Source organism: Lagenorhynchus albirostris, chromosome 11, assembly GCF_949774975.1.
Source record: "Lagenorhynchus albirostris chromosome 11, mLagAlb1.1, whole genome shotgun sequence".
NCBI lineage: Eukaryota > Metazoa > Chordata > Mammalia > Artiodactyla > Delphinidae > Lagenorhynchus > Lagenorhynchus albirostris.
The window spans coordinates 20482826-20496435 of NC_083105.1; the positions used below are offsets into that span (position 1 = coordinate 20482826).

General features: G+C 39.1%; 2 protein-coding genes across 3 annotated transcripts in view; one reads left to right on the forward strand and one right to left on the reverse strand.

Moving 5' to 3' along the window:
• The window catches only part of SPIC (Spi-C transcription factor), a 51235-nt gene extending 49867 nt beyond the window's left edge, over positions 1-1368 (reverse strand). For both annotated transcript variants that reach the window (XM_060164549.1, XM_060164548.1), the window contains exon 1: positions 391-1368. The gene's annotated coding sequence lies outside the window, so the exon portion shown is untranslated. The remainder of the gene's footprint in view (positions 1-390) is intronic.
• ARL1 (ADP ribosylation factor like GTPase 1) lies at positions 924-12268 on the forward strand. Its single transcript, XM_060164550.1, has 6 exons — positions 924-1165; positions 2539-2676; positions 4613-4694; positions 5736-5847; positions 8458-8636; positions 9771-12268. Exons 1-6 carry the CDS (start codon positions 1162-1164, stop codon positions 9799-9801), a joined length of 546 nt encoding a protein of 181 aa, XP_060020533.1. The 5' UTR covers positions 924-1161; the 3' UTR covers positions 9802-12268.
• Positions 12269-13610: the final 1342 nt, after the last annotated feature.

Consider the following 13610-nt stretch of genomic DNA (forward strand, 5'->3'; position numbering starts at 1 on the left):
TGAACAAAATAAACAAAAATACTTGCATTCATAGATGTTACATTCTAGTGAGAGGCAACAGACAATAAATAAGCATAATAAGTAAGTAAATTATGTTTAGTGGTACCTTCTACTAAAAAATCAGGATAAGGGGGATGTAGAGTAGGTTGCAACTTTAAATATTAATAACATTTGAGCAAAGACTTGAAAGAGATGAGGTCAATTCCAAATGTTTGTCTGAAGAATAAAATTCCACAGACTTATAAACTAAATGTTTACCTTTAATTCTAGCACGCTACTATACTTGTTTCCTCAAACGTTTCTTTTTGGTAAGCAGGAACTGTAAAACCAGATCAATAGTAACAGGAATGACCGCATTTTGAAAAACGATGTTGCCTTCAAAATACATACCTTTTCTATAGAGTAATGACTGCCTTTAGCTAGCATCGGAGAAGGTACAGGTAGAAGAAAGGAGGGAGGGACGCTAACGCTGACCCTGCAGGCCACTGCGACGCCAAAAATCTCTTTGGCGGCCTCAGTTTAGGCGGCTCCGCATTGGTGGCGCGGGGCTCTTCCTATTATTATAAGGTAGCCCTCTTTCCTAGTCGGAGGAAGGAGCCAGTGGAAAATCGGGTCAACGCCCGCAGGGCGCTTCAGGACAAGTCATTTCTGCGACGCCGCAAGCCGCGCCCGCTTCCAGTCAGGCTGCCGCATCGAGGCCCGACGCGCATTCCCGGTTGGCGGATTCACCACTTCTTGGTGTCAGAATTTAAAATGAAAATTCGAACTTCCCTATTTCGGAAGCCTTTCCTGTCCAAGAAAACAGAAGCAGGGGAGACTTGGAGTCCTTGAATTTTTTTTTTTTCCTTGCGGCTTCCGCAGTATCTACACCCTGCGCACCGGGGACTTGCGTCGAAAGTGACGGCGCGGACGCTCAGGCCGCCGTTCCCGGCGCGCAGTCGCGGCGGCCTCGCTCCCGCCCCCGCCGGGAGGTCCGACGTGGAAGTTGCTGGCTGACCAGGCTTCCAAGGAAACCCACTGGGAACCAGAGCCCGAGGCCGAGCCGGAGCCGGAGCGCAGGCCCAGGCGAGGGGAGGTGGCGGCGCCGAGCCTCGATTAGGAGTCGCTGCCGAGGCCGGGCCCAGTCTCCGCCGGTCGACGAGGGAGGACAGGCAGTTCATCATGGGTGAGGGATCTGAGAAGGGAGCCTGGGCGCGCTGAGAGGCCTAGGCCGAGGGCTGGGGTCTGGAGGAGGAGGAGAGGGGCCGGCCTGGAAAACCCAGAGTAGCCAGCGTCTTAGGGCGCTGACCGCTGAGGACGTAACTCACCTTAGATTTTCACCTGTGTGCGTGGACCCTGCCTCGAACCTTCGCCCCCGTCTTATGCCGTTCTCCTTTCTCCCGGCGGGGTCAGAGGTGAGGGCAGCGCGGGTCGGTGAACTTTTCCGTCATCCCCTCGGACCCAGCGCCACTTGCTGGATGGAGCTGGTCTTGCGAAGCTTGGCAGCGTGTCAGTCGCAGGTTCGCTCAGGTTTCTTGGGTGAAGGATGAGCTTCTGGATTCTCTCTCCCTGGTCGCTGGGACTGCGTCAGTTTAAACCCCGAAAGAGGGTGGTGCTCGTCATGTTTTACGGCCAACTTGGCGTTTGTCTGCTTACCTGTATCTTTTCCTGTAGAGAAGGTGGTGAAGGAAATGGGCAGGGAGTGTATTACTAGTCAGCGATGACATTTTAATCTCAATTTTTGGAGTGCTGATTGAGGGAACTACATTGTCATCGCAAGCGTCAGTTAGAGCTTCCCTCCCCGCTAGAGCCCAAATGAAGGTGCAGATTTCTTAACTTGTTTACAACCCTCCAAATGATGCAAATTCTTTGCCTTATTTAAATACCTCAGCGATTTTCTGGGGAGTTTACTTCTTGGTCTGGAACGTCAGAAGCGCTTTCTTGTCTTTTTTGCATAACCCCTTCAGTTTTATTCTTCTGCTTGTTTTTAACCTGTAAAAGGTAGAAAGGATTTTGTCACGTCACACCCCTTGTGTTACAGATGTTCAGGGTTCTCTAACCCATAGTGGATTCATTTTTCCAGACTTGCAGCTTTTAATTTTGCCATTTCTTGGTAAAATAACCAGGTATTGTGTGTGGCATCAGTGATTGAAGGTACTTAACTGTACAACAGTAATTGCTTTTCATGTTCAAGGACCTCATTGTCCCACTGTCATTCTGGTTTGCCCTTTGGTTTCTGGGGGTAGTGAGATCATGCTAAGATATCCATATTCTCTCGATTAGAAAGTGAGCTCCATGAGGGCAGTGGTCCTGTTTCTCTTATTTTTGAGTGTATCTTCTGTGCCTGCCTGACACAGTATCCAGGACATGGTAACAATCAGTAATTACTAGTTTGGTGTTGAATAATGTATTTCATTGGAAGCAAAAATATGCACCTATGAATTGAGGAAAAGATTACAGTATTATTTAATTTGCTGTAGCTTTCAAAGGGTAAGATTAAATGTTTTGTGGGCCTAGTTCATGAAATGATTTTGAAATACATCTTTGTTATTTTTTAAGGTGGCTTTTTCTCAAGCATTTTTTCCAGTCTGTTTGGAACCCGGGAAATGAGGATTTTAATTTTGGGATTAGATGGAGCAGGAAAAACTACAATTTTGTACAGGTTACAGGTTGGAGAAGTCGTTACTACTATTCCTAGTAAGTGTTGGTATGATAAACTAATTATAGGGGCTTTCTCTTTCCATCAAACATAACTTTATTTCTGAATAAATATATAATGTAATTGATAAGGTTCGTAAACTACTATGAGCATAATATTTATAACACTTTTTTTCATAAATTTACAGACAGTTTGGTGTAATTTATGAACCCCTGTGCATGGCTGGGTTCTGCTGTTTAGGGCTGTTTTAAAAGTTAGGTAGAGTTAAGCCACCTAATCTCATTGAGAGCCAGTATCTTTGTTGATAAAATGAAGATAATAAATATACATTGGCTTTGAGGGGAAAATAAATCTAGTATATAAAATACTTTGTTAACCTGTGTAAAGAATTATATAGATATGAAGTGATATTATTACATGTGAAGTGGTTTTTTTTCTGTATTTGTTACTATTTGATTAAGATTAGTTTCCCTTTAGTAATTCTATTGATTATTTTTAAAGATCTGAGTTGAAGAGACTGAGTGTTGAATCTGGTACTTAAAAATATCAAGAAAAGAAACACCTTGACTTTAAATCAATTGATATTTTAGAAGAATATTCTCCAACAGTCTTAATTTACTACATAAGAAGACTGTTCTGTTACTTATGCTATTTTCATTTGATGCCCTGAATTTACTTAGATTAGTAAGATTAGTACATTTAAACTAATAGTTTGTAGAGTTTGCTCAAGAATATTTAAATTATGCCTTTAAAGTTACTCTGTCACTCAAGGTATTTCTATATTTAGTACTATTTAAATTTCCAGATTAAAAAAAAAGTGTAGCTTTTATGAAAGAAGAACTTTTCAAACCCTGTGTCATCTGTTACTTCTTTATGCCACCTTCAGTAAATTTCAGTTTCCTTGGTTTTTGCTTCTCAAAATCACCCAACTCCATCTGCTACAGTTGAGTCACCGTGGCCCCTGCAATACACATAGCCCAGTGGATTGCATTTCATTAAATGTGGTTCATACCACGCCCTTGTCCTTTGCAAATAAACAACATTCCTAACTGAGGCTGGAGACAGTGATTACCCTGCTGCTTAATTCTAAGGGAGACATCATGAACTTGCTTTTTAGTTTTTCACTCAGGTTTTTTATACTTGCCATATACTCGTAATCGTCATTTGCCAGTATAAACTTAAATCTAAAAAATTAATTGTCCAGTTATAGCTGTTAAGTCATTTTTTACTTTGATTTTTTTTTAAGTTTGTAAAATCTTAGTAATATTTGTATATGTAGCTCCTAAGTTTTTTTCAGTAACCTCTCCACCTCCTTCAGATTCCTTTCAATGGAAGATAGTAATATCTTGCCTTAGGCATGTGATGCGAGAGCTCCAGCTAAGAAGGATGGCTGGGAAAAGGGATGGGACTCCTCCCCTTTGACCATCTCGCTATGACCTTATTACAAATGAGCTCTTGAGGAAGTCTTCAGAGGGTCTGTGAGATTGCCAGCCTTAGAGAACTCAGCTTCCATAAAGAGGTACACAGCCATTGCTGTGCCCTTACCTACTGAAGTTTAGAGTCTATCTAGGCTTTCTTGGTTTTGTTCCCTGTTTATTTGCAACCTACCAAAATTCCGTTTTTTGTAATACATCTGCAACTGTCATTTCTAAATATAACTTTCTGAACACTTTTGTATGCCAGTACTGTATTTTGAAGGGAGTTTAACATAATAGGATTTCCATTGAGCTAAGAATTATATAATTGCAGAGGTAGCTGGGGGTTCTTATATACCCTGAAAGTGGTGTTGATCTTGCTGATTGGTGTGCGTATGTGTGCATGTGTAGCACAGCATACTGTCTTATCTTAAGTGGGATGATATTTGAACTAACAGTGTGATTCAGCAATTACCATTAATTGCTGAAAGTCAGATTGGATACTTTGAAGACGGAATGTATTAGTCTACATATACTGCTAATTTGATTTCTTTTCCAGCCATTGGATTTAATGTTGAGACGGTAACATACAAGAACCTAAAATTCCAAGTCTGGGATTTAGGAGGACAGACAAGTATCAGGTATGGTGCAAAGGGCAGATCATTTTGTAGTATTGAATCTTTCTTTATTGGCTCCTTTAGGGTTAACAGGAGTAAACCAAAATATGTCTTCTTTTGTAATTTAATGGGAGACACCTAGTTTAAAATGAGGTAAAACGGCCTTATTCCCTCAATTAAAATCTGAGAATTAAAAATTTTAACTAAAGAATTAAAATCTTAGGAAGCCAGTTTTTCAGATATCACTTCAATGAAAAATCTTTTCATGAAAATCTCAAGACCTAATTACTTCATTAGTTTTTAAATAAAAAGGGTCCTCTAGTTAGTTCTTGTCAGTCCCTTCCTCTGTGAGACAGACTGTTTTGGATTTCATAAAAATACCTTTTGGGCCCACCATTTAGGACTAATGTGAACATAAATGCCCTCTGGAATTCAAGTCTCCTGCCCAGCATCCTGTGCTTGACATGGCAACTGTGAATGTTTAGTGACTGTCACTGCTCACTCACTAGGGTACTTACCATCTTAAAAGATCAGTAGTGCATTCCCCAGACATCCTGCTGCCCGGTAACTCATTTTATTTCTTGAACCACTTTTGAGTCAATTTCTTATTTTAGCCATTTCTACTTCGTGTCTTCAGTGATCAGTTTAATGTCTGTTACATAAAATCATATTAAAATTTTTTTTTAAAGAACTCATTCCTCTTAAGGAGTTTCTAGTTAAGATGTAACAATCAGGTCTGTGTGGAACTTTTTTTAACGGTACATTTAGTGATTTTATAGATTATAAATATATTCGTTCAGCCTAAAGTCTGAACTCATTCTGAAGCTCCTTGGTCCTGTGATTTATGTTCATCAATATTCTTTCCACCCCATCCCATCTGAGGGATATGATATATGTCCATCAGAAACAATGAATCATTATGGCATTGATTCTGGCATGGATGGGGAAGGATTGGCAAGTAAAACCCCCCACCCCATCACTGCCAAGTCCTAGCATATGAATTAACATACCAGTTTCTTCTTCTTTCAAATAATAATGTATTCTCCCTTTCTGAATTTTCTTCAGGCCATACTGGAGATGTTATTATTCAAACACAGATGCAGTCATTTATGTAGTAGACAGTTGTGACCGAGACCGAATTGGCATTTCCAAATCAGAGTTAGTTGCCATGTTGGAGGTAAGAAAACTTTATTAAAATGTGGGTAAATCATTTGTATTTGCTTGCTGTTTGTTTTTTTTGGTTTTTTTTTGCAGTACACAGGCCTTTCACTGCTGTGGCCTCTCCCGTTGCGGAGCACAGGCTCCGGACGCGCAGGCCCAGCGGCCATGGCTCACGGGCCCAGCCACTCCGCGGCATGTGGGATCCTCCCGGACCGGGGCACGAACCCGCGTCCCCTGCATCGGCAGGCAGACTTCCAACCACTGCGCCACCAGGGAAGCCCCAGAAGTAACTTTTAATTGATGCAGTCAATTAATGTTTATGTATTAGTGATATAAAGTACATGTGGAATATGAGTCAGGACTATTATATTAAAACTTACAGACACAAAATCAATTTGTTTTACTTTTGTACACAAAAATTCTAAATGGAGTAAAGAATTATGTAAAATGGAAGTCATTATAAGGGAATATGTTTAAAATTTCTGGATTAAGAAGGTCCTTCTAAATCCAAGAATTGGAAGGAATTACAAAAGAAAAGATAGATTTAATTATATTGATATTATACAAACAAACAAAAAAATCCACAAAGCTCAGATGCCAAACAATACAAGTTAGGGTAAAATGGGGAACCAAGACACAGTTTTACAGCCAGTGACTAAGGATTAGTGATCTTAATCGTATCAATACCTTTTGCAAATCAATAGAAAAGTGAGCAAAAGGCATGAACCTACAATTTATAGGAGAAGAATAACATTTGTATTTTTAATACCCTAATAATAAATAAGCATATAATGAAATGCTATGTTTGGAAAAATATATAGTTTCAGTTCTACCAAAGCTGCATTGGAGATGGGCACTGTCATACACTGTTCGTGGAGTTGAAATTGTTACAGGCTCTCTGGACAGCAGTTTATTAATACATGTAACAAGAACCTGAAAAAAATTTCATACTTTGATTCCATTTTTAGAGAATTGTGTTAAAGACATAGAGATTCACACAAAGATTTCTGTATTATGATTCTGTCACTTTGGTTTCTCTAATAGTCGAGTGAAAAGAATCTAGGAAGAAACTAATACTGGAAAACAGTTATATAGTTTATGGTGCATGAATTCTTAGTGTAGAGTATAACCATTAAATTTTTTTTTTCACATCTTTATTGGAGTATAATTGCTTTACAATGGTGTGTTAGTTTCTGCTTTATAACAAAGTGAATCAGCTATACATATACATATGTTCCCATATCTCTTCCCTCTTGCGTCTCCCTCCCTCCCACCCTCCCTATCCCACCCCTCCAGGCGGTCACAAAGCACTGAGCTGATCTCCCTGTGCTATGCGGCTGCTTCCCACTAGCTATCTACCTTACGTTTGGTAGTGTATATATGTCCATGCCTCTCTCCCGCTTTGTCACAGCTTACCCTTCCCCCTCCCCATATCCTCAAGTCCATTCTCTAGTAGGTCTGTGGCTTTATTCCTGTCTTACCCCTAGGTTCTTCATGACATTTTTTTTTCTTAAATTCCATATATATGTGTTAGCATATGGTATTTGTCTTTCTCTTTCTGACTTACTTCACTCTGTATAACAGACTCTAGGCCTATCCACCTCATTACAAATAGCTCAATTTCGTTTCTTTTTATGGCTGAGTAATATTCCATTGTATATATATGCCACATCTTCTTTATCCATTCATCCAATGATGGACACTTAGGTTGTTTCCATCTCCGGGCTATTGTAAATAGAGCTGCAATGAACATTTTGGTACATGACTCTTTTTGAATTATGGTTTTCTCAGGGTATATGCCCAGTAGTGGGATTCCTGGGTCATATGGTAGCTCTATTTGTAGTTTTTTAAGGACCCTCCATACTGTTCGCCATAGTGGCTGTACCATTAATGTTTTAAAATTTTTTTGAGGGACTTCCGTGGTGGCGCAGTGGTTAAGAATCTGCCTGCTAATGTAGGGGACATGGGTTCAAGCCCTGGTCCAGGTAGATCCCACATGCTGCAGAGCAACTAAGCCCGTGCACCACAAATACCGAGCCTGTGCTCTACAGCCTGTGAGCCACAACTACTGAGCCCGTGTGCCACAACTACTGAAGCCTGTGTGCCTAGGGCCCATGCTCCACAACAAGAGAAGCCACTGCATTGAGAAGCCCGGGCACCACAATGAAGAGTAGCCCCTGCTCGCTACAACTAGAGAAAGGCCGCGCACAGCAATGAAGCCACAATGCAGCCAAAAATAAATAAATTAATTAATTAAAAAAAATTTTTTTTGGTAGTTTGGAAAAACATCCACAATTTAATGTTTATTTTTTAAAGCAGGGTATGGAACTGTATTTAAATGTGATCTTAAATGTATATATATACTAAATAAACTATAAGTATCTGAATTACAAAGCAGTAGAAAATACCCAAAATGTTAAACAGTGATCATGTTTAGGAGATAGGATTATGGGTGAAGTTTCTTTTCTTCATACTTCTCTATAATTTCAAATAATTTATAATGAACATTGTATATTAATAATTAGGAAATACGCTTTTAAAATAATGGATTTTTTTTTGGCATTTCTTCCCAAACTCAAGGGAGCAAATTGATTAGAAGAAATCAAACCTTTTCTATGTTATTTAGGAAGAAGAGCTGAGGAAAGCCATTTTAGTGGTGTTTGCAAATAAGCAGGACATGGAACAGGCCATGACTCCCTCGGAGATGGCAAATTCACTTGGGTTACCTGCCTTGAAGGACCGAAAATGGCAAATATTCAAAACTTCAGCAACCAAAGGCACTGGCCTTGATGAGGCAATGGAATGGTAAGTATGTTTCCAGAAGCCATCTGTGTGTACATGCGCTGTGTACATACATGTGTCATTTCCCTTTGGTCTTAAGGATAAAATTCAGATTATTTATCAGTTTACCATATTGTTCCTCCACCCTTTTCTTCCACTGGTCTTCATGTACATCTGCTTTTATTTCAACCACACCTAATTATAGTTAGATAAGCCACCAGCTCTCTGCTGTATTTCTAGCTTTTTCCCCTACCTCACTGCACCCTCCAGTTCCTTATCCTTCAGGACTTAGGTTAAGGCTCTGTGTTTCTCAAGAGCCTTCCCTGACATAACTTCATGCCCACTGCCTTACCACACACACAGAGGTCCTTGTCACAGGTCAGTGATATAGTAGTACTTGTTACACTGTCTTGTAGTTGGTTTGTGCATCTGCTCATTAAATTGTCATCTCCTTGAAGACTGAGACTAGTTTTCATCTCTGAAATATCCACATCTGGCCTGGCTGTAGTAGTAGCAGCCTGGAAAGTGGATATCTGGTGTTTTTTGATTATTTATTTATTTATTTATTATTTTAAAAAATATTTATTTATTTATTTTTGGCTGCATTGTATCTTCGTTGCTGCATGCGGGCTTTCTCTAGTTGTGGTGAGCGGGGGCTACTGTTTGTTGTAGTGCATGGGCTTCTCATTTGCAGTGGCTTCCCGTGGAGCACAGGCTCTAGGTGCATGGGCTTCAGTAGTTGCAGCACGCAGGCTCAGTAGTTGCGGTGCATGGGTTCAGTCGTTGCGGCGCGTGGGCTCTAGAGCACAGGCTCAGTAGTTGTGGCTCACGGGCTTAGTTGCTCTGTGGCATGTGGGATCTTCCTGGACCAGGGATTGAACCCGTGTCCCCTGCACTGACAGGCACATTCTTAACCACTGCCCCACCAGGGAAATCCCTGGTCTTTTTTGATTATTCATTCAAAGCATAGAGAAAGTGAAAGCTAAAAGACCCTCATGGCAATTGAGTCCATAACCTCATTCTTTTAATATAACTGTCTTAGCCTTCATCATTTAAAGTGCTTTGGAATCCACCTCCAGTATAAAATTTATATAATAAATGATCTATACCTGAAAGTTTGAAGTTAATCTTATGAAACTGTTCATTTTCTCTTCACAGGTTAGTTGAAACACTAAAGAGCAGACAGTAATTCAGTCACTTCTGCTCCTCTGAAACGAAGACCACATCACATATCCCTTTGGAAATAGTTAGTGTGCTTCACACTACTAAATGTTAAAACTGTATGATTGTCAGCATATACCAAACTGACTGCAACATTTGTAATAAGTATTAAAAATAAGTATTTGGTTGGAAGGGTAACTCATTGTGATTGAATCAACTGAATGTGTGTTCTGTATAATGTAAAATATTCCTTCCTTGTTATCTTGTGTTAAGGTATATATTCTATTTGTATGGAATTCTTATTCAGACACAGTCCTATTAAAGAATGTACTCTTATTGAGGAAAAAGCCCTCCAATTTTAAATTAGTGGTTGCAGCGTATATGTATTAACACTAAAAAATACCTTAACTCAGATTTTTTTCCCCCTAAAATGAATTAAGTTTTTCCAAAGATTAGGCTCAGTAGAGTAGGCTAGGAACCTAGCGTAGGTTAATTATAGTCTTCATTTGCTTAATGACCACTTTAAGCTGTTCCATTTAAAAGCTTTTGGATATACGTGTGAAGTTGAAGTAATTATTTTGGTGGCTATCTTCACTGACTTATCTGTAATTATCATTTTATAGTATTTATGGTTGTTGGGAAATTTTTACAGATTTGGGCCTTCCTAGTTAGTTTGTACAGGAACCCTGTGAGGTAGCTAGGACATCATTTTTACATCTTCATTTTTATGGACATGGACCCAAAATTCTGATAGACTGGCTTGACCAGTGTCACCTGCTAGGGAGGTGGGAAGAGGGCTTAAAGTGAGACTTCACAGGGTCAGAAGCTTGTCCCATAAACTATACCATAAATTCCTGAAAATGCCAACATTGACAACACAGCTTAACTCCTTATATAAAATTAAGCTAATTGAAGTAGACACATTACAATCAAAATAATGTCTATAAATTTATTTGTCCTTACTAGTAGAGGTAGTAAAAACAATCCCAAATGGTTGTATTTGTTGGAGTTCACAACACATTAAAGAAAATTTCACGTGAAAGGAAATTTTTTAAAAAGATCTATTTTAAGAAGCATTGTAAAAGATGTTTTTGCTGCCTTTGATTCCTTTTATCTACCTGTAATTGAACATGTAAATTTGATTGGTGAAAAGTCAAAATCTTATTGATTCTACAGGGAGAATTAAGTATTCGTTTAAAAATTAGGCTTACAGCTGCTAGGCTGTCAAAAACAATTATATTCTAAGGGACTTCTTAAAGGAACTTTTCAAACAACCCAGTCTACAGTATGACAGAAGTAAATAAGAGTCCTTAGTAGTTACTAAAATTGGGAGCAATTTTTTCATTTTTTTAGTTGGACGAGCAGCATTTAAAAAATTAGATGCCAGTAAAGAGAACTTAATACCATTGTGCCCCTCAGGTCTCAGGAAAGCTAGTGGTCATTCAGCTCACATGAATGTGACTTTCTTTTCTAATCTCTGGGACTTTTCTTGTTCTCTAGCACCCATTCCTAATTTGATTTCTTGGAAAGCTTTTGGAGACCTTCTTCCCGGGACAGGTGTTCCCAGTGCACCTAATATTACTAACTGAGCATATAACTAACATTGTTTCATAGTTTGCAAGGCACTCCTGATGGGCAGACTGTCTTTTTCATGTCTGTATCCCTAGCATCCAGTATGGTGCTTGGCACATTATGGCACCTCAGAATATGTTCATGGTTCAAATAGTAATGCTTTTATATTTGTCAGCTGGGAAATAGTACATCTGCAGTTCATACTTGGGTCTGGTCAGTGGCACATATCTACTGCTGGGCTTGTACCCAAGTGGCTAAATACTCCCCAGTGGTTCAGGAACACTGTGAAAGTAGAAGTCAGTGGAGGGGCGGCCCTGGCAGGCGAGTGCTGCCTGACGTGTAGTCCTGGTAGCCAAGGCCAGCACTTGGATGATCCTGAGCCCTCTGGTTTGTCACAAAGAATAGGATGGGGTAAATAGAGCATACACTTATTTTAATATGGTATGAATTATAAGGTCCTTATCTAGCAGGAAGCAACTGTACAGGTATGTTACAGGAGTTTGAAAGTCCTCATTTATAAAAATCTACTGAGTATTGTTTTGTGAGAAGCCTGAAAATGAATAAAACACCAAACTTGAAATCAGAACACATGAGTTCTAGGCACAAAGGGCCACACTCCATCAGTTTTTGTTTGTTTGGTTTTTCTTTTTGAACAAATAACGTCAAAGTTTTCTTTTAGCTCTAATGTTCTATTTTATAATTCTGGTTGGTAGTTGTGCTGTGTCATGTGATTAAATTTTCAAAAATGAGAAATTGAGGTGGAATTCTATTACCAGAATACCTGAGATGCACTTTAAATTGTGGAAATGTAAGCTCCTTGAGGGCAGGGACCATACATCATCTACTGTTAGAATCCCTTGCATCTAGTATGGTGCACTTGGCACATACTAGGCACTCAATAAATATTTACTGATTAAAACAAAGCTGTGCTCAATATACTTGAGATACTTATTCTTCCTGATTTTTGCTTTAGTATTTTGTTTTCTGATTTAAAAATTTTTATAAAAGCAGTACATGCACTTTAAATCACTTAGAATTGAGTCTGCCTTCCAAGATGCCCTATGTTTATTCTTTTGGCGCATTACAAACACCTTAGAAGTGTGAGAACTCGTTTGATATATAAACTACATCAAAACACAAATTCTGAAGTTCATGAATGTTTGAACATTTGATTCCTATGCCTTATGCTATAATATTTCTAAGCCCATAATTACAAATTACAAAGAGCATGGGCTTTCAATCCTGGGTTTGAATCTTAACTCTTGCCACCTACAACCTGTGTCACCCTTAGGTAGATTATTTAATCCGAGATGAGATTCCTCATCTGTAAAATAATGAGTTTTAGGAAGCTCTCAGGAAGACTATGAGAATTAAATAAAATGTAAAGCGTAGGATAGATTCTTTCCCCCCCCTCCCTTCCAAATATATTGGGCAGTAAAGAATATTGCTTCTACATCAAGTGTATAGAGAGGCAAAAGATATGGTTGAACAAGATAATGCCAAATTGTTTTCCAAAGTGGTTTATAAGAGTGCCCTTTCCTCCACCATGCTTGCCAACATTTGGTATTGTCAGCTTTACAAATCTGAAGGGTTCAAAATGGAATTTCATTCTGATGTTAATCTGCATTTTCCTAATTATTAATGAGGCTAAATACAGGAGGAGTGACTCAAAAAAATATTTAACAACTAGACATAGCTGATGCAGGAGGACCCCTACTAGTCCAGGTATTAGTCCTTTAATTTCTGGTATGGGGAGATACGGAGTCTAGGGACTCATATAGCCAGGGTGGCACTTGGGGTCTCAAGATAGTGACTACTTACTAACCAGTACATAAGTACTTTAATATTGGTATAGCCATATTTGCTAAATGTTGAGGTTTAAGGGCCATTTATATTTCCTCTGCAATGCCTATTTCTCTCTTTTGCCACTTTTCCTACTGTATTATCTTTGTTGATTCATAGGTATTCATTATATAGCCTGGGTGCTACTAATCCTTTATCAGTATATGGTACATACTATGTCCCAGTTGTATCTTTTTGTAAGTAGACGGTCTTAATTTTAATGAAGTAGAATTTATCACATCGTCCCTCCACAGACAGCACTTTTGATCTTATTTTTCATATCTGAGAGGGCAAGCCCCTCACCCTACTCTCCTTTTTTAAAAGCATCATGGCTATTCTTGATTTACTATCTTCCATGTAAATTTTAGAATCAGCTTGTTGGGATAATATGAAGAACTCCTTTGGGATTTTGCTCAGATACGC